Source organism: Dromaius novaehollandiae, chromosome 2 (genome assembly GCF_036370855.1).
Source record: "Dromaius novaehollandiae isolate bDroNov1 chromosome 2, bDroNov1.hap1, whole genome shotgun sequence".
NCBI lineage: Eukaryota > Metazoa > Chordata > Aves > Casuariiformes > Dromaiidae > Dromaius > Dromaius novaehollandiae.
The window spans coordinates 164,034,588-164,059,294 of NC_088099.1; the positions used below are offsets into that span (position 1 = coordinate 164,034,588).

Here is a 24,707-nt window from a genome sequence, read left to right on the forward strand (position 1 = left end):
TTCCCGCCCCACCAATCTCATTTGTCACTAGGGTATTTGCAGCCCACTTTGTTCTCCCCATTACAATGTGTGCAAGTCTCCTCCGGCTCCATTTAGAGACACCAGTTCAGAGAGGGAGGGAGTATGGCTCAGAGGAACCTGACACAAACACTTTCTAGAACCCTTTGCAGGAGCATAATGGAATTAGCTTCCTCAGTTGTCCCCCTAAATCAGACTTTGAAAGTTATAAACTAGAGGGTGTATTCATGCTTTAACTATGTAAAACCAAAATGGGCAATAAATTTGGTAATCAGGCCAACAAAACCCCAACAAGCCATTTAAGCCTTGTAACTGAAGGATGACCAGATGTGAGCAGTATGTATAGACCTCATTTTGGACATCCACAGGACTGTCTTTAGTTGCTTTATTAGCTTAAGGGCATTACCCAGTTACAGTTTGCTGAGCATGCTGTTTTTGGGAAACTTAGTCCCACCTGATAAAATTACTTGGGGAACTTCAGGAAGGACATGGCAGCTCCATCTAGTCCCCAGACCTGTCTTAGAAGCCAGAAAGGGGAAGAAAAGACAGTTTGCTTGCCATGATAAATACATGCTGGCTGCTCCATTTCCACACTAACGGTGGGTCAGGCTAATTTGTGGCAGCAACGAGAGGTGTGAAGGGAGCCCATCCTTTCTCTGAGTATATTGCTGAGAAACTTTTGTGCTTTTGAAAACACTGAAAAATCCCTGAAAGCAGCTTATAATTATATTGACAGAGAGGCCAGGAGTCTAATTTCCCATTGTCAAGGGGCCATTTTGGCCACTCAGAGGCTACTCAAACTACAACAGAGTGGCTCCATGACATTACAGCCTGTCTGGAAAGTACAGAAATAGTTGTTGGGAGAAATTATACCTGTGAGAACAAATCTCAGTGAAATGTCACATCACCTAATAATATGACAGACATAGCTAGCAATTATGCCCTGTTACTTATAGCAAGATTCAGCTAAGTGTATAGGAGTGTGTACCCTTTGACTGTATGAAATGTATGTTATTTGCCTTCATCAGTAATTTGAATAGCAGCACGGTTAAAAATGTGCTTTATTGGGAATGAATATATTTACCGACAATTACAGTTTTGCTCTGGATTTAATCTAGACCATCACTCCTCTTTTTGCTTTTTGTTGGTTTGCTTGCTTTTCTACTTCTGCACTGCTGAACTTTGCAAGAGCAGACCAGACATGGGAACAATTCAAGCACTCACAAATACATAGGAACACAAAAATCCACTCAAAAAGATATCTACCATATAGGAGACAGGAAAGCGGGGGAAATGTTGGCTCTGCTCTGCTAAAGGGCAAATTTTGAAAGGTATCATAGCACAAGACCATTTCCTATCTTGCTGTCCAACTGCCAGAACACCTAATGGCAAAATGCTTTCACAGTGTGGTTTTCACTGAAGTTTGGCCCCAGGAATGGAGGAGGTTTTGGTGCCAAGTATGTAGGAAGTACCCTTGAATGTGAATATGACTGCTAGTATAAACGCCAACTGTTTCTCTGTAAGCTAGATGGGATGCGAGGATTACCCCTTCCAGCCCTTTCCCTTTAACTCAGTATTACTAGAGGAGCCAGAAGAAATCCTGAAGGCACCAACTTTTTAGAGCCTTCATGTGTACTGGGTGATGACAGTAAATTAATAACAGAGATTACTTCCCTAGCCTGCCTGAGGATACCGATACCACTGGGGCCAGCCAGCTTGTGGGTGACTGTGGAGACTGCTGTGACAAAGAGAAATAAGGACTCAGGGACACCGAGAAGCAGCTCCTTGGGACTCGTTCTTTCCTGAACAGTTGCACAGGACCCACTGCTGGACAAACTATTTCTCCTCTCTTCCCCGGCATATTTTCCTAACATGACACCTCCCTCCCTGCCGACAGCAACCAGCTATCTCTTTCAGTTGGACCCTGCAAGTCTAAGCTGGTTAAAACCAAGAGAAGTTAATACACAGAGAAATAACAGTTGAAACAGTGTTCATTGCCCACTTCAAGTTATAACTGGCCAGAATAGAAATATCATCTGTAGCCAGGGAGAGCTTTGACTGACAGGAGAGATATGGGTCAAGAAGGGGAAAGCCAAATAACCTTATTCCTGTCCCTCTATTAAGGCGACTGTGAAGAGCTCAACGGCCTCCAGGGGTCTGAGAAGTTAACCTCCCCAGTGACAGCTAACAGGAGAAACCTTCAAGCACTGGCAGGTGCTCTTAACACATCTCTTCTGGTTTGAGAGTGTCTCGAACCCAGTAGTCTCTGGCTTTAACGGGACCCTTTAGGCTATTTGTAAAACAAATATGTAGCACTTACTGAAACTCATTGTAATCTAGTTGCAAAGAGTCAGGAAAGGTCTGCAGAGCTCTCCGTGCTGCTCCACCTTCAGTGATAAACATTCAGCGGATGAGGATACAGGGACATGAAAAACTGCTGAAACACGACAGCTGAATTAAAGATGCAGCAGACACCCCTTTGCAACTCATTCCAGAGTTAACACTCATTCCTCATGCTCAAGCCTGACAAAATGTAATATTGAACTCTGCAATTAGATTACACAAAATGGTCTTGGTAAAATTTTTATAAGTTATCTCTGTTTCTATGTCAAATTCACTCTCCTTCTGCACTTGGCTCTTTGCATAAATTATCTTGCGCGTGAAGCAGACTGAAAAGCAGAATTATTTTTACTTACCTGCCTGATTTAGGTATATTGGAATCTTAGTCATGGGGAAGGGCATGCACCAAAGATTACTATTCTAAACAGATGTTCCCATCAGGATTTTTTTCTCTATGACTATTCCTACTATTCCTGTATTTTTTAATGTTTTGTGCTAATTATTCTAACAGCATGGAAAAATCTTGAGAATGCAAAGTTAGAAAGCTATGCTGGAATACAACACATCAAACTCAGAGTGGGTCTAGGTAGCTACTATCTCATGCCTAAGTGGAATGTACCGTTGAGGGCAAATAGATGTTTTCTCTTGGCTTCCTATTGAAATTTCAATCATTTTAAATGAACTTGCACCTTTTAAAGAAGAGGCAAATTGAGTCCTGGAATTCCAAGTTATTTCAAACCCACTTCAGGAGACTTCTGTGCCTAGGCTGGATTACCCAAAGGTCTCTATGTTTTCTCGAAGCATATCTGACATTGCACCTTTTGTGTCTATCCAGTAAGAAAAGTCAGGTTTATTTTGAGCAAATATTTCAGCAGATCAGGTATCAAAAGTCTAAAAAACTGAGAAAGGGATCAAAGCACTTCTGTTCTTTTCAATTTTGCAGAAGAGGAAGATAGGAAGGGAAAAAGAACAAACTCAAATGAATCCACACTCTCAGCATTTTAGCCCTTATTCAGCCAGTTTTAGTAAAATCAGAAGAGACAGTACTGTCTATCACTCAAAGATCTTAAGGGACAGATGAGAACAGCAACGCTTCATTCTTCCCACTGTGCACTCTTGAGATGACGAGATCACTGTCAAAATATAGACCTCAGCTGCCAGATACTTGGAAGTGTCTGGCTAATGAAATGAACATAACGAAGTTGCTTGGTTCAGGTTGGAATTGTTATCTCCTGCCCCCAGAGAGGATCAAAGGATGGACGTGAATTGTCAGATTAGCAGTTCAGCAGATGTACTGAGGAGATTGCTTGTATTTTCACTACACCCATAGAAAACTTCAATACCTGCAGCTAAAGCAGGCTAACAGATGAGTGCTTTTAAATACCAGATGATCTATCTCCCCAGCTTATGCTCTCCTTAGTGTGCTGCCACCACTGAGCCTGTCCACAAGATGTAAGCAGCCATCTGAATAGCTTTCCACATTAAAGATCTGTGTCTACGGGTACGCAATATTATATTCACCCTGAAAACGTACTCTCTGTATTGCAGCTCCTGGAAACGGGGTCGAGGAGGGAGAGGTTCGTATATGGGAAGGGTAGCTTCTGATATATCTGGCTACCCAATATCTGCAATACCATCAGCTTCAGTAGAACACAAAATTCCTCCTACTCTCTGCCCTCAAACATATCTGGCTTTCTATTGCTAAATAAAATATGAGGAAGCTACTCCATCATGTTCTTCAATCAGTTCAGTAGCCTTTCCCTTTCTAATGTCAACTAGGGACCAGTAGTGTCATCTTCAGCCTGTTCCCCCTTCCCTCGGGGCCCATCCTTCTGCAGTGCAGGGATTCCCAGCCTTCGGGCATGCTTTCTGGGACTCAGCAGTTACCTCCATGCTTTCTGGAGCAGCTGTACGTTGCTCTCTCTGATAGGTCTCTTGTCCACAGCTTGTGGAAAGTTTGTCTGCGAGCACACAGTGATGCTCTGCTGGGGTGGGGGGGACCTTTTGGATATGGTTGGGCTATAACTGAAAAGTTCTTAATGTTTGCGGAGAGCAAATCTGGCTTCATGGGAAGCCCTCAAAAGGTGAAAAGAGATATGGTCTTAAGCAATCTGTAAACTCCATCCATAATGACAGGGCTTGCTCACCACAGCTGGTTATTAACTCATGCCCCTACCACACACGAGCAGAAGACCCTGCAACTGTTCCAAAAAACGTGCAATCTAAGTAGAGGTTACGGGAAAACTTTTATGAGCAGAACAAATGCATTTAAGTGAAAGATTAAGCTTGTGGTAGCAATCTTAAGAAATTAAACTGATTCTTTCTTTCCTATAACATAAATGGTGACTCTGTATAAGAGTGGGTCTTGTTTAATGATAACTGTAGTATCCCATATATTCTTTTATTCCTTCACCAGTAACAGGAACAGCAGCTTCAGGCCAAAAGAATATCATAGCTCCTCCTTTCCAAGAAATCCTTCTGACATGTACAACCCTACTCCTGCTGGCAGAACTGTTATAAGGGTACTTGGCACACCATGACATCTTCTATAAAATCTCATACACACTGTGTAGGTGGCTCCTGTATTGTATTTCTAACACCAGACAACACTGTCTCTGTCCTTGCCCAGCGCGGGATCTTTCCAATTCCAGTAGACTGTGGTTATGAGACCTGAATTCCTGTATAAAATGGTTCCAAACGCATCTTTAGTCTATTAGCCGTTTGTGCCAGCTGTATTATGGCTAACTAAAGCAGTGCAAAACACTAAGAACTGCGACAAACGCCTGTATCTGCATCCCTGTCAGGACAGGCACTCTGTGCACTCATGTGCCATCCTTGTCTAAATCCTGGTTCAGGCTTTTGCGTTATAATGCAAACCACTACCTGTTTTATATCAGCTTCTTTACAGCATGCTGACTGAGAGGGTCCTAAAGTCAAATGGATCTGAATTCAACTCCCTTTTTCAACATTTCTTTGTAATTTGCCCTTTATGTTACAACGTATTACAGCAGAATAGTTATAAAGTACCTCAGGGACAAAATTTTCAGCAGATAGAAATTGGTGTAACATCACTTCTTGAAACCCCACCTGTATAAAACAGCAGAGACACCAGCCAAGCAGGTGGATAGCAATTTTCACCTGTTCTGCACATGTCTTCTAACCTCACTGGAAAGGAGTCTGGATGCAGCTATGCCTGCAATTCTGTCCTTGCCGCAGTCAAGAAGGCTGCGCGTATACTAGCACACATGGTGGGCCAAGGGTCCACGTACAAACAGCACAGAGGACCTTGATATACCTACCTCCTTCCCACAACAGAGGATGGCCTCATCCACACCATGCCAAGACATTTCTGGGAGACAAGTAGTTGGCCTGACCCAAAATTGTACCAGGGAACGTGCTCAATATTAAACAAACCTGTGTTCACACCACTGCTTTGGCTGTTTGGGATGCTCATGTACTTGTACGTTATAGTCCTGCCCCTCGTTAGGTCAAGTGGCATGGTGAGCATCTTGCAACAAGCCAGGGCAAGAGTCACAAGTGAAAAAGGCATCATGACCCAGGCCAGCATCCTCACTGCTGGGCCACTGTGCTGCTACAGAACCTTCTTCGTTGGGCATATGTAAAAGGATTCACGACAGCCCTAAGCTGTTGCTTCACATTCAGCCCTCACCTCACATCTAGTCATTTAAAACTCAACCAAGTGTTTGAGAGGATTCCTACTCCTGTATTTTAACTTCTAAGAATGTTTAGAGAAACACTTGGTTTTTGCAATCAAATTTATATGAGGTGGTAATTACTGTCTAGATTTATGTCTGTATTTTGGCAAGAATGGTACTAATGGTGAATGGATAGTATCTGCTAATCTATTATCTCTCCCACACCTGTAGGGTATCCACCAAGCCTAGGGCTTTGTTCATCTCAAGTGTTCAGAGTCATTGACTAATTGCCTTTAATTAAAGAAAAAAAAAAATCTATCCACCTAAGATGCCTGATGACTAATAAAGACCCTTAGGAAAAGTCTAACTACCTAGACTCAGCAGAGTCTAGGGACACATTCAAACACAGTATGTATCAAATGACATCTCTAATCAAATGATCATTAGCAGAAGCATTCTGTGTCCTGTCACAGACCCTGACAGATCACTGTCCTTTACCCAGCTAATACTATTAATCTTATTCAGGAAACAATGTTTCACAGCAGGCTTTAAAACCAGGACAATCCAGAACTTGTCAACTCATAAGCAAAGCACAGCACACTTATTTGCTAAAGAGGCAAGGCGATATTTTCTAAAGACTGGAAAAGTACAAGAAAGTAAGTAAATGCCCTTTTCCACTGTGATGTTAATATGAGACTCTGTACCACCTTCCCCAAGAGAAGATTACTAAAAGCCAAGTTTACATTCAATTCAATGCCATTTGATTAACTGAAAGCATCTAGAAAACCACCTATCACGAAATAAATTTCTTCCCTTTATTGTCCTTTGCCCATAGACCTTCCACGCTCACAGGTAGCTCTCACATCTTTGCTTTAACAGCACTGGTGCTGACTCAAGTGCAAGGCATTACAGGCACCCTTCACCTCCTACAGTCTTCACTATGGATGATGACCAAGCCTCTGTGACTACATAAAGATGTAACTCCTCAAACAGCCATACTGAGACTGAAGTGACTGTCTCCAGAAAGGTTAAACATGTGTCTCACCTCCACCCTTATCATCTGCTGTCTAACAGGATGCTCTTCAGATGATTGGGACAGCAAGGAAAGGCCGGCTTAAAGCATTCATGCTATGTGATCAGGCAGACCCACTATGAAATCACATTTAATCAGTATCTGAATATTTTAAGATATCGTTCTGGATTACAGACACCCTCCATGCCCTTTAAAAAAAAAAAAAAAGAACAATCTGGGCTCCTTGTGGAAAATGGCACAGCAGTATTTTGTGGGAGCTTCTGTCTGAGCACAGACCAGACAAAACAGAATGGCCTCAACTTGTATTTCAACTGTATTTCCATTTAACTTCCAGGACAATAGTATTTACATGAACTTTCAACTGGCTCATCCTACCAGTGCCTTTACACAACCAGATACACAGTCCTATCTTACCCTGGGTAAAATTCATTCATGTTTAGGCACCAATTCCACTGGCAAAAAAACTGAACTCCATTCTTGCATTTTTAAGAATTAATGCACTTTCAAGAATCTTCAAACCTGTTTTCCTCTTAAAATGAGATGATTTTGTGCATTGGCTTACAAGACTTTGCAAGTTCATAGATAACTTTTAGGAAGTAGGAGATTCTATGGGATTTTAAATTCCCTTACCATTTACCAAGAAATTTGGCACAAGGGGACATTTATTTGTGTTTTTCTATCAAAATCAATTTCTATCAGACACCATTTTTGTGGACTACAGCATCCCATCAAAAGATACACACCAGTGAGATATAAAGTGTACATTATTTTGACCTCACAGAACCATGAATATATAATATGGATCCAAATGGTCTACACAGGGAAGAGAAGCAACAACCTTCTCGGCAGCAAGGAGCAGACACAAGGACAGGAAAGGCAAGGACATGAAAGAAACTTTTCCAGGGACCCACAGGGGACCGTGTAAAATTTGTGGAATCCAAGAGGTGCTGAAAGCTGCTGGGCCATAAATAAGCTCTAGAAGAAAGGATGCAGGCCTCAAGGATACTTAAATAAGTAGAAAACAAAGCAGAAAAATACACTTAAAACAAGTCAAAGTGCCAGTCCCCTGTTGAATAAAGCTATCCACTGAGATTTATCTTAAATAAAAATTTCAACTCACCCTTTGACCTGGTAAACCAGGGACTCCAGGCTTGCCTTCTGGACCAGCCACTCCCTTTAAAAGTGAAAATATTTTTAGCAAATTCATTGAGCAGGAATAACTAATGAAGTATATAACCACACCCCAACTCTTCCGTGCTACTGTTACTGTATGGCTACCTAGACAACTCCTATCTGATAATGACATGTTCAGGAATTACCCACCATACTCTAGTTTTGCAGAAAGAACATGCAAGGTCACATGCCCTGCAAGCAGAACATCTTATCTGACCTTGCCTTAGCCCTGCTTTTTCATAAATGTCCTGTAAGCAGAAGAGAAAACAGGGTAGAGAAAAGTGGCAATGCCCTGATGAAATCCAGAGCACACAATCATAGTTAAATTACATAATTAAAGCCAGACTTAACTCAGTAATGCATCTTCATGATGCCATTAATTTTACAAAACCCAATCAACAGTGAAATACAACAAACAACTGAGAAGTGAGAACATACAGGCTATGTGAAAATGAGGCATCAGTGATAGCTTGAAGTGAGATTTCCTGATAGAGTCACATTACAAAATATAACTAGAAGCAGCTGCAATTAAGCCAAGAGTAACAATGTCTCTGCCTAAATTGTTGTAAAAAAAAAAAAAAAAGTGTTACACTCCCTGCTGAGATGCATAAACACACACTCCCCTCTTTTATTGCTCATCTGTGAAATTTTTTAGCCAGGACCTTGCAGAATAAGGCCAACCCCTTTTGTGGCAGCCGTTCTCTGCACTTCATTACATGATGGCCTGAAGGTTACCAGCAACCGTCTCTGAGATGCGCTGAATGCCCATTCAGCCCCTCATGAAGTTAGAAATAGGAAACAAAGAGGTTCTGCAGGACAACAGCCTTGAGACAGAGTCTGTTTCTGTGTAACCAGTGCCCGTGTCCTACTTGCTGTCCTCAGAGTGTTCAGAGTGTCTGTCCACAGCAGGAGAAACTCTCTAATCCATGAAGAAAACAGAAGGCTAAGAGCATTATTTAAACTCTTAGTGCCTGAATACTGCATAAGATCTTGCATAAAACCCTCACACTAGTCCAGATTTCAGTTTCTGGGTTCTGTAAGCAGCAAGGAAGAACTACTCACTGGAGGTCCAGGAAGTCCAGGTTGGCCTGGTGGTCCTCGTGGGCCAGGCTCTCCCTACAAAAACAAGTGGAATAAAGTGTTAAAATACCTAAATGAAAAATTATGTGGGCACAGCGCTTGTGCTGGCTATCTGTACAGGTCCTGTACAACTCTTTTCCTCATAGCTCCAAGAGCCAATGCAGAGACCAGCTGGTTTTCTCCTTAATCCTGGGGCTGCTTTGATTACTAGCATTTATTAGACTGCATACAGATCAATTCACTATGCTAAGCAGGCATTTATCCATAACTGGCTCTTTGTTTGTTAAAGGTAATAACTCTACCAAAGGCACTAAACTATCTCGGATATTCCAGGAAAACACTGTGGGTTGGAATTCAGTGCTGGAGAAAAGGAGGATGGTGGTTCTTGGAAAGACAGCTTCTGCAGTTATTTCCCAAGCTGTGGTGCCCTGGCTTCTCCAGAACCGGCACAGCTTTGAAGGACTTCGAAGTATCATGAATATGGTAGATATCATTCTACTAAATAAAATGAAAATATAAATTACACCCACACAAACTCATAATATAAATATTAGTATTCATATTTTGTGGGTTTTTTTCCTATATAAGGCTAAGAAACTAGAGGAACTAGAAACTTTTCTTTTTTCAAGTGTTCCTGTTCAGAGACAAGATCGGCATAAAACTCAAATAGTTTCACTTTTCTATTAACACTTGCCTGGATTTAAAAAATTGTTCTGGGTAGCTGACACTTCCCAATTTGCACTTTTCATTCATGTTAGATTCACTGCACCCTAGAAGGACATTATCCTCTTTCTTTCCCCATTTATTCTCTCCACTGTAAGCAGGAGAGCTTGTTTCTTGATGTCCTGACTATATTGCCTTAACTTTGCAATCTTGATTTTGAAACAGCATTTTAAAGCGAAATCTGACCTGACAGGCAGCCGAACTATGTAAAAGCATCCTCATAACTGAAACACAGATACTGAGTCACTCTTACCTGCTCTCCTTTTATGCCTTCAATATGTACCTGCAATAGAAATGCAGAGTCACAAAAGAGAAAAAGAAGACAGACAACACAAGTGTTGGGGTGTGACTGTTGCATAAAGTGTACTTTTCTCTCCTCCCCATTCCCCCAGTATACACGCTAACTGCCACAGCTCCTCAAATCCTATTGCAGGCTGGGGCATACTTATTTCAACAGCTTGGACTCACTAAAGGCTTGCTCACCCAGTTGCCCAAAAAGCGATTAACATGTTTGTGTGGCCGTATAAACGGTAAAAACTTAATTCATTACCTCCTCTGTATAAATGAGTAAATTCCCCGGCTTCTGCCTTATTTTAAACAACACAGTCCTGCTAAACGGAGGAAGCATCATATAAGTAATGGGCTAACTTCAGAGATGATGCAAAATCCAGACCTTCCTTCGGGTCCTCGACAAAAGCCATCATAAACAAGACTGACAGCTGTCAATCTTCCAGCCTGTTTACCACTTGCCTTCTGGAACTTCCGATGCACTTTAGGACAAGGCATTGCTCATTTCCAGGTTTTATGCATATCTTTCAAAACCTGTTGGCAACTGCTGCCATTTCACTAATTGCACATCCACAGTTTCACACAACAGACAGTAAAATGCTCTTACCCAAAAGGGCTTCTGAGAGCTCTCGCCTTCTACCTGCTTGGTTTCTACCACTTTCTGAATAATGAAACTGCCTGCTGCCTTTCACATGATAACCAGGGAGCTTCTCACTTGTCTTTAGCACTCAGTTCTTTGGCACAGTGCTCTAGTTAATGTTACTGGTCTTAAAGTTTCTTTAATACTTTCCACCAAGAGTGCCATACATTGCTGTCTTCTAATTTTAACCCTTAGTTAGGGAAGTAAAAGGGATAGTCCCCAACTGCAGAACTTAAGTCTAGACCTCCCCGCTGCATACTTTCCAACAAATCTTCTTCCACCTGCAGATGACCTCTTCACACAGACAATACTAAGATCAGGCTACCCATATGTCCCTGCTAGCGACACCACCAGAGTCGCTGAAGGCTCTGCTAAAAGCAGAAGGATACACAGAGGGATTTAAAACTTCTGTCAAAGGAAAAACCCAGCTGACTCTCCTATTTTCTCAGTTTGCTGTTTCATCACAGCCTTCCTGATTTCAGCACACCAGCGCTGTGTTGTCTCATGCTTCACCATGACTTTTTCCAGATACGAGGCACTCGGGGAAGATGATCTCCCCCAATCCTCTTCTTCCCTCCTCCCAATTCTCATATCCAACCCAACTCTCACATCTAGCCCACAAAAAGGGACTCAGCAGTTCAACTCGATTCTGCACTTTCATTTGCTTTTCTAACTTCCACAGTCTCTACTTTCCAAAGCCCGCCGGGAATCAGCCCAGTGACTGTCCTGGAAGACACTGAATCATGTCACAGCATCGCTCACTCTGACACATCTTAGGTAATGCCCTCCCTGTCTCTTCAAGTTATAATCTTCACTTTTCAAAATCTCCCAAGATTGTGGCAGTGCATCTCCTTGTTGGAACTCATCACATTCCTTCTTTAGATATCTTCACTGGCTAAACATCACTTTGTTTGAAAATCCATTAAGAACTTTTCTCACACCCCCAGCTTCCACTTTCTTTTCTGATTCAATAACACTTATAACGTTTGTTAAATTAAAAAAAAAAAAAATTCCTTACAGAAGTGCCTGGCAATCCTGGAAGCCCTGGTTCACCCTGCATGGAAACACAGAAGAAATGAAAAAAACCAAAGCTTCCAAACATGTTTTTCAACTGCTGTTATACATTATTTTTTATATCATTCCCAAATTAATAAATATGAACATGCAATTCTAATTAACTCCATTTTCTCTATCCTGCAGGTGTATACATGCAGGAACTGACTGCCTTCAGTTTCAGTGTGATGTTACACATCGATTTCAATGGCATTTCTTGACTTAAAATGAATGATGCATGGGGGTCCATAACATTAAATTTGATTTTCAGAAATCTTATACTTGTTGTACACATACCAAACAAAGAAACCTGCTAGATGCTCAGATCCCTAACAGAGTCTGCAGGACTTACACTTAGGGGCCAAAATGCTTTTGTTTGTTAACAAGCACACATGCACAAATTCTTTGCAGGAAAAAAGCAAGAAATTACGTCGTTTTCTCCAAGTCGTTTTACACTACAATCATGCTGCAAGTGATTGCAGGACACTGAGATGCTACATGCACGCTACATGATTTATTGCCTTCTAGTCTATCAATTTATTCCAGCACATGTATCTCCGATAGTGTCCACTTACTACTACACTAAAAGACTAAGCCTCCAAAAGGTATCTTCTTTACTGTAAGGACAGACTGATGCAAAAATTATCATATAGCTTCCTTTCACACATGTTATATTTTTTCCTTACTCATGTAGCAACCTGAATGAACTAATGCATCTTCCATGCTCTTTCCTCTTAAGGAAAGAAGCTTAATTACTGTTTATTATTTATTTTACATTGTCCATGCTATGGCAGAAGAACTAAAGAGACACAAATGTCAGCTACACTAAAACTGATGGGAACAAGGTGCTAAACGTGTTTCAAAGGGCCAAACACAGCCTCTTCAGTGACAGAGATGAAGTGTTTTGAACTCACAACTGCTCTCTACTTCATACATCCTGGTGCACAAAGAGCTCTTTCTACCTCTTCTGACCTCAGTAAACATGTCCTACTTGAAGGTACTTTTGAAACTTCGTCTATACCTCTGGTACCTGAGCAGAAATGTAAAGACAAATACAGTGGTTTGCTTCCGATCTCTGCCTTCTTGGAGGAAAGGAGAAAGGAAAGCCAAAATTGGCCACATCTTTCCTTTGACGCCAAATAACCAGGTAGGAAATATCAAAATCACAATGTCAGCTTGAGCAGGGAAACATAAGGCTGTCCAGCAAACTCTAATAACTATCTGTAAAATACCAAGGTAAAAATACCTGGCAACAGCAGTGAATAATTATTATGCAGGTGGAAGGGCTGGGCTGTGACTCTCATTTGATTGCTGTTTTTAGAGGCAGCCGTACATCAGCTGTGCCAGGGAGCCAGCCTCCATGTGAACACGTGCTGACCTGTTGGTATTTCTATTCCCCTTTCTTAATTGAAGATTTTCCGGGCCAAACTACTCTCTGCTTCTTTCTACTCTCACCAAGAAGTTTAAATCCCACAGCAGAGGAGCTACAAACGGGCCTGATTCTCACTCATACCCATTTCAGATTAAAGCAACATCACTAAATCAGTAGATTTCTATATGTAGAAGCTTCACATACACAAAAACGAGAGAAATATTAGGCCAATACCACTGCCATTTCCAGAAGTGGAGGCCAAGGAGGAACTCATAACCTTGTCTCCAAACCCCTGCCGCGCGCCCCTTCCCAGCTCACCTTTTCTCCTTTGGTCCCGCTGACACCGGGAGGGCCTGGGCTGCCAGCAGGGCCCTGCAAATAGGGGAACTGCGCATTAGGATTTGCTTCCTCATAGCTGACACCACTCTGCAGGGAGACTGGCCAAGTCTCCTGCAATCCAGTTATTCTTGCAGCAAGAAAAGTCTTCATTAAAGCTTTAATTAATTACAGCAATGAATGGTTTTATGCACAAAAGGCCTTGACTGATGGACAGAGAGAAAAATCTTTGCTCTACCTACTCCAGGTCATCAACTGGAATTCACCTGAAAGCACTCGTGAAGTATAAGGCTGCAGATTTGGGTATCAGCAGTAGATTATGTCCCACCGCACTGGGGCAGGAGCTGATATAACACACATGGCTCCTTTGGCCCTCCCTGGTAATAATAATAAGGATGGCGATACCACAACAGGCACAGTAGCAGCAGTGCAATTTCAGCCAGTTGAGAAGGATTATAGTTCAGGGAGTATATCAGTGTCAAAGCCAAAAATTTAGGATAAAACTCAGGCATGAAGATTTGCCCCCTGCTAGATGTCTAGACATGAAAAAGGCAGGAAAGCTTCAGAATAACCCAGCTTCTGTAACGGGGTGTCACTTGGAGAAATCGTAGTAAACAATCAGCATCCACCTTCACATCCCTCTGCAATTTCTCACTTCACCCACATTTACTGCAAGTATAAACTAGTCCTGTAAACAACGTAACAGGCACAGTGTACACAGTCCATTGAGATTCCAGTGCTGCACCTAACACAGGAAAACATTTCCGCCTTATAAGGATAAACACTAACTAGACAAATAGTTCATGGCATAGGTTAAACCACGGCTGAGGAACAGAGGCAGCAGAAAGCGATGACTAACTGACAAATCTCCCACAGAGAAGCAGAACGAAATTTAGTGCACTGGAATCTGCATTGCCTCGCAGAGAGGAAGGTGTACCCTTAACAAAGATTAAGATTGCTAATGATGCTATAACTTGCCACTGAAAAAGAAAAGATGCATCTGATATAGAAGTAAAACTACTTCCCAACAAAATCAAATTGAAACCCTGGCTGCCAAAAGAGTGAGAGCAAGGCGCTTGGGCACTACACAGCTGCTGTGCTTCAAATGCATGTTCAAATTAGACCCAGGCAGCTCTTTGCTTCATCTGTGCAAGCAGCAGAATTGAACACGTGGAGGCAACCGGTCCCGAGGAGGCAGCGTGCCTCCTACAGCTCCTCCACATCTGCAGACTCGAAAGCACGCCTCCGAACGAGCCTTTCTAAAGAGGGAAATGGCAAGGGCTAGCGAACAGGGTGCGGACCTAGGAGTCTGGAGCTACAGGCTTCAAGCTCAAGGTTGGCAATGATTAGCTGCATGACTTTTGCAAGCCACGTCACTTCTTAGCCTCGGCTTCTTACTCCATCCTTTGCTATTTAGACCCGAAGATCTTTGGGAGTGATGTCTCTCATTAGGTGTAGTTCCAAGAACAATGAAAAGAGTCTTGTGGTATCTACAGACAGTAGCTTTCAGATACGGACAGACAGATAGGGTGTTATTTAGCTAATCGGCAGAGGCTTGCTGGTCTGTTATAAACAATCAGAAGAACAAGAGAGACCATCCTTCTGGCATCATCTTGGCTTAAAAATGCTAATAATTCGAAGTCTTTCTTACAAAAACAAACCAAACATGAATTCCTGTTCTCCTCCTCTCAATTTTGTGGCAGGAAAAAACACCTTTATAAAAGTCAGGCTCACATAACTGAATTTGTATGTATGTTTGCACATGCCTTCAATGGAAATTAAGGCAAGCATCTTTCCTGTCACGGTTAAAGTATTTGCATTTCCTTCCTATGTTTATTACATTACAATATAAATCTTAATTAAAAAAACATGCAAACACGGATTCTTAGAATAAGGAGTCCAAAAATATACCCATGTACTGGGGTCCTTTCATAATGCAGCAGCTAGCTGGGATAAGTCCCAGTTTTAAAGTCAGCTTCCACTCATTCCAAACAAAATTTTCTGGTCACCGAGTATTTGCCACGTACCTGTTTCCCCTCCACACCCGGCTTTCCAGGAAACCCATCTAGGCCTTGTTCTCCCTAAAGAAGGAACAGAAAGAAACACTGTAACTCAAATATGATGTGTTTAGGTCACCATGCTGCAGGAGACATCCATGTTCTCTGCTCCAAGCGCAACAATAAGAGAAGAGCAATTCAGGCCAGCCCAACAGTGAAAATGGCTTAAGTACTGTTCCGCACATAAAAAGTTCACATCTGTACCAAAAAAAGGCTCAAGAGTGTCTAGAAACAAGGCAGTGAACTGAGTTTAGTCAGCAGGAAGCATTTATCCCCTCCAACTTCAGCAGCTCTTGGAGGTTCCCTATCTAAAAAAGTTAACACCAAATAGCTGGGATACGAATTCAGAGGCCAGATGATCCGGTGTGCTGGTTTTCCACATGGCCATTCTTCTCCCGCCTGCTGAAGTGGGTTCATGTAAACTGGACAAAGTGCACAACGAGAACACCGCGCTGGAAGAGCTCTCGCAAAAATAATGAATCCACGGTCCAGCAATGGCTCATTTCTATCCAGTTAACAGAGACCTTTGATTTTTTCACCTTTGCTTTCCTTAAGCTGGTAGATCAATTAATCCATTCTTGTATGTCTTCAAAGCTGGAGAGTCCCCAAACTCTACCAGCAATCTATTCCAAAGCTTTATTTTTCCTACCTACAGATATTTCTTCTCCTCATCTAAATCAGACTTCTTCTTGCTGCAGTTTCAGACTAGCATGTCTTTCTCTAACCCGCCTGGACACAGAGAACAGACTGTTCCCTTCATCTTTACAATAGTCTTTTATGTATTTGAAGACTTACAAAACTGCCCCTTGAAACTGCCCTAGACTAAACAACCTCAGTTCTTTCATTTTTTCTTCACAGGTCATGTTTTTTAGACCTCTGATCAATTTTGTTGCTCTCATTTGGGCAATTCCAATTTTTCCACATCTTCATTGTAGTTTGGTGCCCAGACTGGACACAGCTGTGGCCTTACTACATCTGAGCAGAAAGATTATTTCATGCCTTACAAACTATGCTTCTGTTTAAATCCCAGGACGATGTTTGCGGTACTATAACGCCCCAGCCCCTTTCTGCAGAACGGCTGCTTTCATCAGCTGTCCCCATTCTGCACCAGTGCGCAATTAGTTTCCTGCACACAAGTAGCATCTTGCAGTTTCCCCTTCTCAGTGTCACCTTATGCTTTAGGGGATTATGTTTTCAGCATCATCCTGAATTCTAACCCTGACCTCCGCTGTACTTCCAAGTCCCTCCCAGCTTTGTCTCATACTCAGAGTAGCCATATTCAGTATTTTATCATCCAGGTCCGTGATAGCAGTGATGACATCCTCCTGCAGGAGTTTACTTTTCTAGCTGGCCTGTGGCCCCCTGTCTGTCTAGTCTCTTTAAGTTAGGATTTTCTCTTACTGTGTAAGCTCTTAAACCTCTGTAAAATGGAATGATGATTTTGCTTTGAGCCTGCACACACTACTGAATACAAACAATTAAATACACACTGCTAGCGTTAACACAGATGCACATGTAAAAACAAATTCTACAAATGTTCTACAGGAGAGCAAAATATTAGTTTTACTCTATTTCTAAAAGTTTCAGACATTTTAATTCTGATTAATATCCCACAGTACCAACGTCAGAGCTGTTATTATCTGCACACCAATACTTACAGCATTAGATTTAATTACCTCCTTTTGAAAAAATACATTGATTCGGCAAGCCAGAAATCAATTTGCAAATCAATTGATTTTTTCTTTTTCCTCCTTTAGAAATTCAATCAATCTTCTAACAAAAATGTTATTTCAAAATGATGCATCCAAGGAATGGAATTAGAGAGACCTATAACCCACAGAAAACAGTAGAAAACCAGCAACAGACATTCTGATCTATTCTCCTTTGGAGCAATAGCTTTCACATTCATAAGAACATTTGCACTGTCTGACCGAACTGTGAATATCCTGAATTTGAGACTTTCAGCAGGCAACAGTCTGGTAATTGCTGACAAAATGAGCACTATATTCTCTGGAGAATTTTTTAACATCAATATACTGCAGCAATGAGTACTTCACACACGCTGATTTATCTGCCAAAACAGAAAAGAGTCGATATTCTTACTGCTGTTAATGGGGGGCTGGGAAAGGCAAATGTATTATTTATACAGTTGTATACACTAGAGCTGTTTGAAAATGCTCCAAAAAGAGTTGTGCTTCCAGTTGTTTCTTCAGAAAAATTTCTTTCTTACATTTTCTTTTCTTCATTCTTTGAAAAAGGCCATTTAGGGAAAGCAATGTATTTTTTTCTAAAAAGAAAATATACAATAGAAGAGTTTTATTCTAAAACTTTCATTTCAAGACTCTTGCCCATTTTGGTCCATGATTCAAAGCAGGAAAACATGGGAGTACAGGAGAAGGGGACAGAGTTGTAAGGAACTGGGGGGAAATCCCAATTACAAATTTTAGTGCTGTTTTTGATTTCTACCAGTTAGAAAGTATAATGATTTGTTGAAAATACTATTTCCCAAGAGTCTTCGGGACCCTGGCAGGGTGAACACAGTGCACAGACAGACCTGGCAGCAGCAGGCCAGCCCAGTCACCTTCTTGCACAAGTTCTTCTCAAATAGAGCTTAGGAGCTGGCAAGGATTTACATCTAGAGATATGTGCTTATATAGTAAAAATCAGTGCTTCATGACACGTTGAATTGCTGCACACGCCCAAACTAATGTGGCAAGTATCACAGTCAAGGGCTTTGCTATATGGCTTTTGGTGGCAGAGCAGTCAGGCACGTTTACCTCTGAGAGGTTTACGTGGTCTACAGAGAGCCCACTGGATGTGACAAAGGACACGAGATAGCCATCATTCATATAGCACAGTGGCTCTCCTAAAGTGCAGTCATCATGAGTAATACTAGACCTGGGAACCTCACTATAGAACTTCCATACTGTCATTTGAGGTCCCAGGGTATAAGGATATAACAGCAAAATGCATTACAGGACATTCAGTCTTCTGTCATACTAGGACGCTAGTCCAATAGACCAGTTTCAGAGCACACGCTAGATATAAGAAGCCCTTTTTCCCTTAGGTGAAGAGAAACACAGGTTGTGTAGGTGTCAGTATTGAAGTTACAGACTGAAGAGCAGACAAGGAAATATTTGGCCCGCCGCATTAACGCCCACTGTTTTCACAGTAGTCCCAACTGGTAGAAGTTAAAGCAGTGGCAGTGAATGTTGTGAGAACAGCATCAAAGCCCGGTAAATCAAAGACCAATTGTTGTAGCAGACATCTTGGCTCATATAGCTGCTCCAAGAAGAAAAAGAAGAAAAAAGGAGGCTCTAAATTTTGCGTATCCCGATAATGAAACAAAACCCAATTCATTTCTTTCATACTTTAATCTTTCTCTAGCTTAGTCAGCTGCCTGCCCACTCACTGCTCCAACTTCCTCTCCCATCACGGTGATGTCAGAAAGATGTATTTTCTTCCGGGAGCCAAATATTCCAGCAGATTAGACAACCTTGCCTCAGGAAAAGCAGCTGAGGGACTGGCTAGACAACACATTGAGCCAGTCCTGCAAAGGGCTGAGGCAAAGGCACGAGGAAGATAAAGTAAAATCCAGCACTGCTGCAGCTGCAGTGGTGAGAATAGATAATATGAGACTCAGTCATTCCTACTTTATCATAAACAACAAAGTGGATGTTGGGAACAGACACCCCAACACGCAGGGAAGCAAAATGCTGTATCCCACTCTAAGGGCATATTGACCATTTGTCCCAGTATGTGCAAGCTGGGTGTAAATCCCAGGGTTTCTTCTCCACAAGGAGATGGAGAGTGAGAAATGGGAACAAGGCCGAGTTAGCAAGCTAATAATTCCCTCCTCTGCACACATATAGCCAGATACCAAAGACAGCTTGAACACAGGCAAACCTGCCAGGCCAGCACTGAGATGTACTGCCTGCTTTGCCCAAGTGCGAAAAGGGGCTACTTCTGTGAGGCAGAGACTGGCTCTGCCCCATCTCCCTCAGCTTGCTGGGACGGGACCAGACCAGCACCCATTTCTCCTGGTGGGGGCAACAAAAGGTATTTCTGCAGGCACTTTCGAGAAGCATCGGCAGGTCTGCATCAGAAGTGCATCTGAGATCTCTCTGAACACGATGAGCAAACCGAAATAATGAAAGGATCTGGACCTGCCCAGCTGTCTCTTAAAGCCTTATTCCAAGTGTAATAGGCACATGTCCTCTTTCCTGTAAAATCACGTTCAGTGATTTCTACCTATCGCACAGAAACACTGTCGGGCAATTATAAACTGGAACAGTCACAGTCTGCTTTAACTTCCACCAAAGACTTATGGCTGCCTCTGCTGGCTGGACTGGACTGAGGACACTTTCCATGCTATCACAGCACATGCAGCTTTCCTCTCACTCAGTACAGGGCTGTGGTTTCTGTGCTCACTTTGGTGGCAGAGAACTACCAAATTGCTACTTGATTAATCCAGTAGTTCAAAAACCACCTGTGCTCTGACATGTACTCACAGAGTCCTGTGCTAAAAAAACCCCAGGTATTCCCAGACACAGAGCAGAAAACTGGGGAGGAGCACCAGTGCAATGAAGCCTTTAACAGAGAAAGTACCTGGTACTGATTCAAAACTGCGTTAGTGATAGGAGAAGACAGGAATGTAGGAAGCTGGATATTGTGAGAAACTGGTAGTGCAATGGGGAAATGTTGCATTCAGAAGTGGCTGTCAGTGGTCACTTAGAGCGTGCCCAGGTGGTGCATTCTGTGTAGATACCTTGCTAGCTGTCCCCAGTGACATCCCTTCACCCCATCCCTCCTTTCTCTCCTCCCTGCCCAGCTACGCACAGAAGACCCGCTGATGGTGTGCTCAGCAGACAGATCTGCACTCCCATGGGAGGTCACTCGCAACAGCACTGGGAAGCTCAGAGCAGTGCAGAGACTCCCCATGATCCGCCTCCAAAGCCTGGAAGCCCTCCCCACCTAAAGAGCCAAGGAAGAGGAAGGGCAGTTTGGCTTTTCCTAGCATGTGGCCAGCCGTAGCATTACCTTGTCTCCTCGTGTTCCCTTTTCTCCTCTTTCTCCTTGTAGACCCTAAAAATAACAGTAAAAGAGATTATAAAGCTTATTCCAAGAAGAAACAGTTACCTCATCTAAGGAGGAGCTGGTTTAGTTACCAAATCACTGGTCATGTCTGCACAATCTATTCAAGTTAACCTTGAGGACTTTTTCCATGTTGCCAGTCCTCAAATTTGGCCATGAACATTGTCTAAGCAGACTCTCAGAGCGGGGGTGGCCTGTGAGCCCAAGAACATCTGTAATACTATATTGCCACCAGACACACGTCTCTCCCACCAGCAGCAATGAGGAGGGATAGGGAACACACCACAGCAGCAGACAGTCTGGAAACCACCCACTGCTCCATATTTTTCATTTGCTTATAAACAATGGGAACTTAGGTAGGAGACAACATTGATGGAAAAATCTATTGCATAAGCAAGAAAGAATGCCCGTTCCTGGTGGTTTTGAATATGGTAGCTAGGCAGACAATAGGTACCTCTGAGAACTGACAAACACTGGTTAATCCCTGTCCTGGGAGCCCAAGCTTATTTCTGAATTGCAAATCAAAGGCCAGAGTTCACCTGAACTGTGTAATTCATCTCCTTCCAGGCACACCAGAGCCATTTGCTGGGGCTTAGTTTGATGAAGGATAGCACAGGCAACCAACTCACTGAGCAAGCATGGATTTCACCTTCCCTTGGTACAAGAAACACCTTGCACTTTATCTTTTGTAGCAACTGAGCAACGAACTAATGACTATAATCAGACAAATACGCTCAGTCAATAGCAAGTTCCTCAAAACTGCCAAAGCTTAGACATTTCCTATTCTAGTACATTTGTATTTTATACTGTAGTCTACTTTACACTATAGTGGAGGTTCACCTCCGAGCTAATGAGAACTGCCTGTCTGGGCTTATTTGGTCCATAAGATGATTTAGTTAATCGTTAAGATATTCAGGTTTTAAGCCATGAATGATGGTAAGTGAACTCTGCACAGCCCTGTCCATTTTTAATGACCTACACTGAGTCTGTAGCGCTTCCCACGCTGCAAAACAATCATCTCACTACTTCCAAAAAGCAGATGGGAAGAGGTTTAAAATATGACTCCTTTAATGCACTAACAACTACGGGACCCTCAGGTACACCAACCAGATGATTACAGCCTTGCTACTCACCAGCAACCCAAGCCAAACGTCAGTCTGACGATGGAAAAAAAATAGGGTGTTTGGTAACGGTGCACCACAAGCGCTGCACTGAGTGCTTTGCTTCTTGCACAAAAAAAGTGATTCAAGGAGCAGGAAGGAAGCATTCTCATAGCTTTGCCCATTTTTATCGTTAATACGACAAGGGTCTATCGCACAGGAAGGTAATGCCACTCCCTTATTCATTTCAGCTCCTTCAGGCCTAATACAGTTCAGCCTTGCACTAAGCTAAACAGCACGCACCTGGGCAAAGACAAAAGTGCACAAGCTGTTTTGAAAACATTGGGCCTCTTTGTAGCAAGCTGTAAAGCAAGACCTTGGCCAGCACAGGGAAATCTTTCAGTGCATGAGCATGTCTGGTATGCCGCTGAAGTACACTGATGTACGGTCAGGTCATTAAGCCCCAGGAAATCCAATTCGCCTTTACAACACCAACTTAAAGGTCACCTCCATTAATACCAAGGTGAGACCACAAGACAGAGATGCTAAGTGGACAGCCATCTGATTTATTTTGGTCTTGCTGTCTGTTTATTAAAGGTAGGTTTGTCTCCTGAGCTCAAAATACTATACCCTGATAGTTTTGAAGACACGATTGGAAACCTGCTGAGAGGTGGCATTTTTGCTTGGTGCTGTGATGAAACTTTCAAGCAACCTAGAAATGGTGCATCAATGTAAACCAAAGCAATTGCATTACGGTGGGAATATCAGAAAATCCTCAGCTGTTATCTTGGTAATCAGATCATTTCTACAGACAGTTCTTTACTGGTGAGAGGTCTGTTCTCTTTTTAAAAAGTCAGAAAAAATTTAGCGAAGTCAAGAAAATGTCACTATTTAGACATAGCAGAGATAAGTGGTTAGACATACCCTACGCCACTTAATAAAAGAGATAGGTGGGCAGACACACTGAAAGATTGGAGAAAGTTTCCAGACTGCCAAAATGTAATAAGACTGTCATGACTTACCGGTGCTCCTACATAGCCTTTAATTCCTGGAGGACCCTGTTTTCCTTCAGATCCCTGGTAAGGAATTTAGATAAAGTAAAAAAACAGAAACTGTTTCATGTAAAAGAGTAAGAATAAAATAAATCATTCAGAAATGAAACTTGCACCTCCCTGACTCACAGCAGGCTGTTGAGGCTTCTTGACTGCCTTAGTGCTACTGCACAAAACATTGTCCAACTTTCCAGCTACTTACCCAAAGTGACACCCAAATTTTTAATCTTCCTTTGTTCAGGCATTAGCAGTCATGTCAAGTTCTTTAGTTTTACCGTTCTGCTTTCAGCCTTGCCCTATAAAGGCGACCGGACACATGCAAGTTCCTATGAAGGTTGTTTCAGAAGTTTTGGTAACGGCAGTAGTTGCATCCCTTTGTCATTCCCCTGCCTGTTCTGCATATGATGATTGGGCTTGGTCTTACCTCCTGAACTCGGTGTTAGTGGAATAAAACACAGGCATACACTGCTGCAAATACACAGCAAAAGCCATGTCCAGTGAACCACAGACTTCAAACGTTACCAGACATTTTGAAGACTCAGTGAAAACGAACAGACCAGAACTACATTCTCCAGATATATTTAAGAGAAAAAAGATCAAATTTTCAACACAAATCAGAGAAATGCAAAAAGAATCAGATACATTTCAGCAGTCCTTTAGCTGGTTACACACTGACTCTTCCACCCCTGCAGAGGGTTAACTGAAATGCAGAGAGCTATTGCTGCATGCCTACAATACCTGCAGATGGTCTGTGATCCTCTGCTGAACATATCAGCCCTCCGAGTAATCCTGCGGAGACAGCCTGGTGGCCGTGTAAATGCAGTAGGCCCTGTTAGATCACCTACTTCGCTGATTATTTTGTTACTTTATTTGCCCTTTTTTCCCTCTCTGATTCATTCCTGTACTGGGATGCCTTAATGAATAAGGCTTCAAAAGCAAACCAATTTTATTCTTAAATGATTGTGGGGTTGCATGTTGATTGATATTTTGTATTAAAAGAAACAAACAAAAAACAACCCCAAAATCCAACATTGAAAATGCAAAGTGTGTTTGCAATGAACTCTCAGCAGATACAGGGCTTTGCTGTCCAAATGCAAGTGGCCAGGAGTTCGGTAATGTCATGCACGCTGTTTACACTTGCCTCAGACCAAATGACAATCTCATTTGAAATGGTTGTTGAGCACAGATCTGGCAGGCTCGCTGGACTGTGCTTGGCAAGTGTTTCCTCATGGTTTTAAGCAGAGCAATTCGAAAACTGTCCCCCTCCTTCCACCAGGAAGGATTTTACTTTTTAAAAACTAACATGCTGGATGAAACTCTGCCCCAAAGCTTATGAGTAGTTTATCAGCATAATTGTAAAGCGGCTGAACCCACGTCAAGCATGGAAGTGAACCATGCCACAGACTCATGGGGAGATTCACAAACTCAGTAACACAAAGCAGAGGTGGGTTTACATAGGGACAACACGGGTGGCTCTGGGGTCTCTGCACCATTAGGCAGCTGAGGACTCCCACCATGGGAGCGAGCAGTGCAAGTCCTCCAGTGGCAGAGGGAGAGGAGCAGGCACACACAACCTCTGCCTTCAGCCTGCAGGAAAATAATGCTATCGCAGTCTGGTCAAAACCCCTACAGAAATAGAAGCCTGCTCTAAGTTGTCCAAATTATCAAAGTCCAACTCAGACGGTTACATAA

The 24,707-nt window shown here is 42.5% G+C and overlaps 1 protein-coding gene across 1 annotated transcript in view; it reads right to left on the reverse strand.

The window, feature by feature from the left end:
- The window catches only part of COL22A1 (collagen type XXII alpha 1 chain), a 236,601-nt gene that overhangs the window by 79,154 nt on the left and 132,740 nt on the right, over positions 1-24,707 (reverse strand). The window contains exons 16-23 of the mRNA XM_026113713.2: positions 22,986-23,039; positions 20,810-20,854; positions 15,740-15,793; positions 13,695-13,748; positions 11,970-12,005; positions 10,277-10,306; positions 9,283-9,336; positions 8,168-8,221 (exon numbers count right to left, since the gene is read on the reverse strand). Of these exons, the coding sequence (XP_025969498.2) occupies positions 8,168-8,221; positions 9,283-9,336; positions 10,277-10,306; positions 11,970-12,005; positions 13,695-13,748; positions 15,740-15,793; positions 20,810-20,854; positions 22,986-23,039 (381 nt within the window). The remainder of the gene's footprint in view (positions 1-8,167; positions 8,222-9,282; positions 9,337-10,276; positions 10,307-11,969; positions 12,006-13,694; positions 13,749-15,739; positions 15,794-20,809; positions 20,855-22,985; positions 23,040-24,707) is intronic.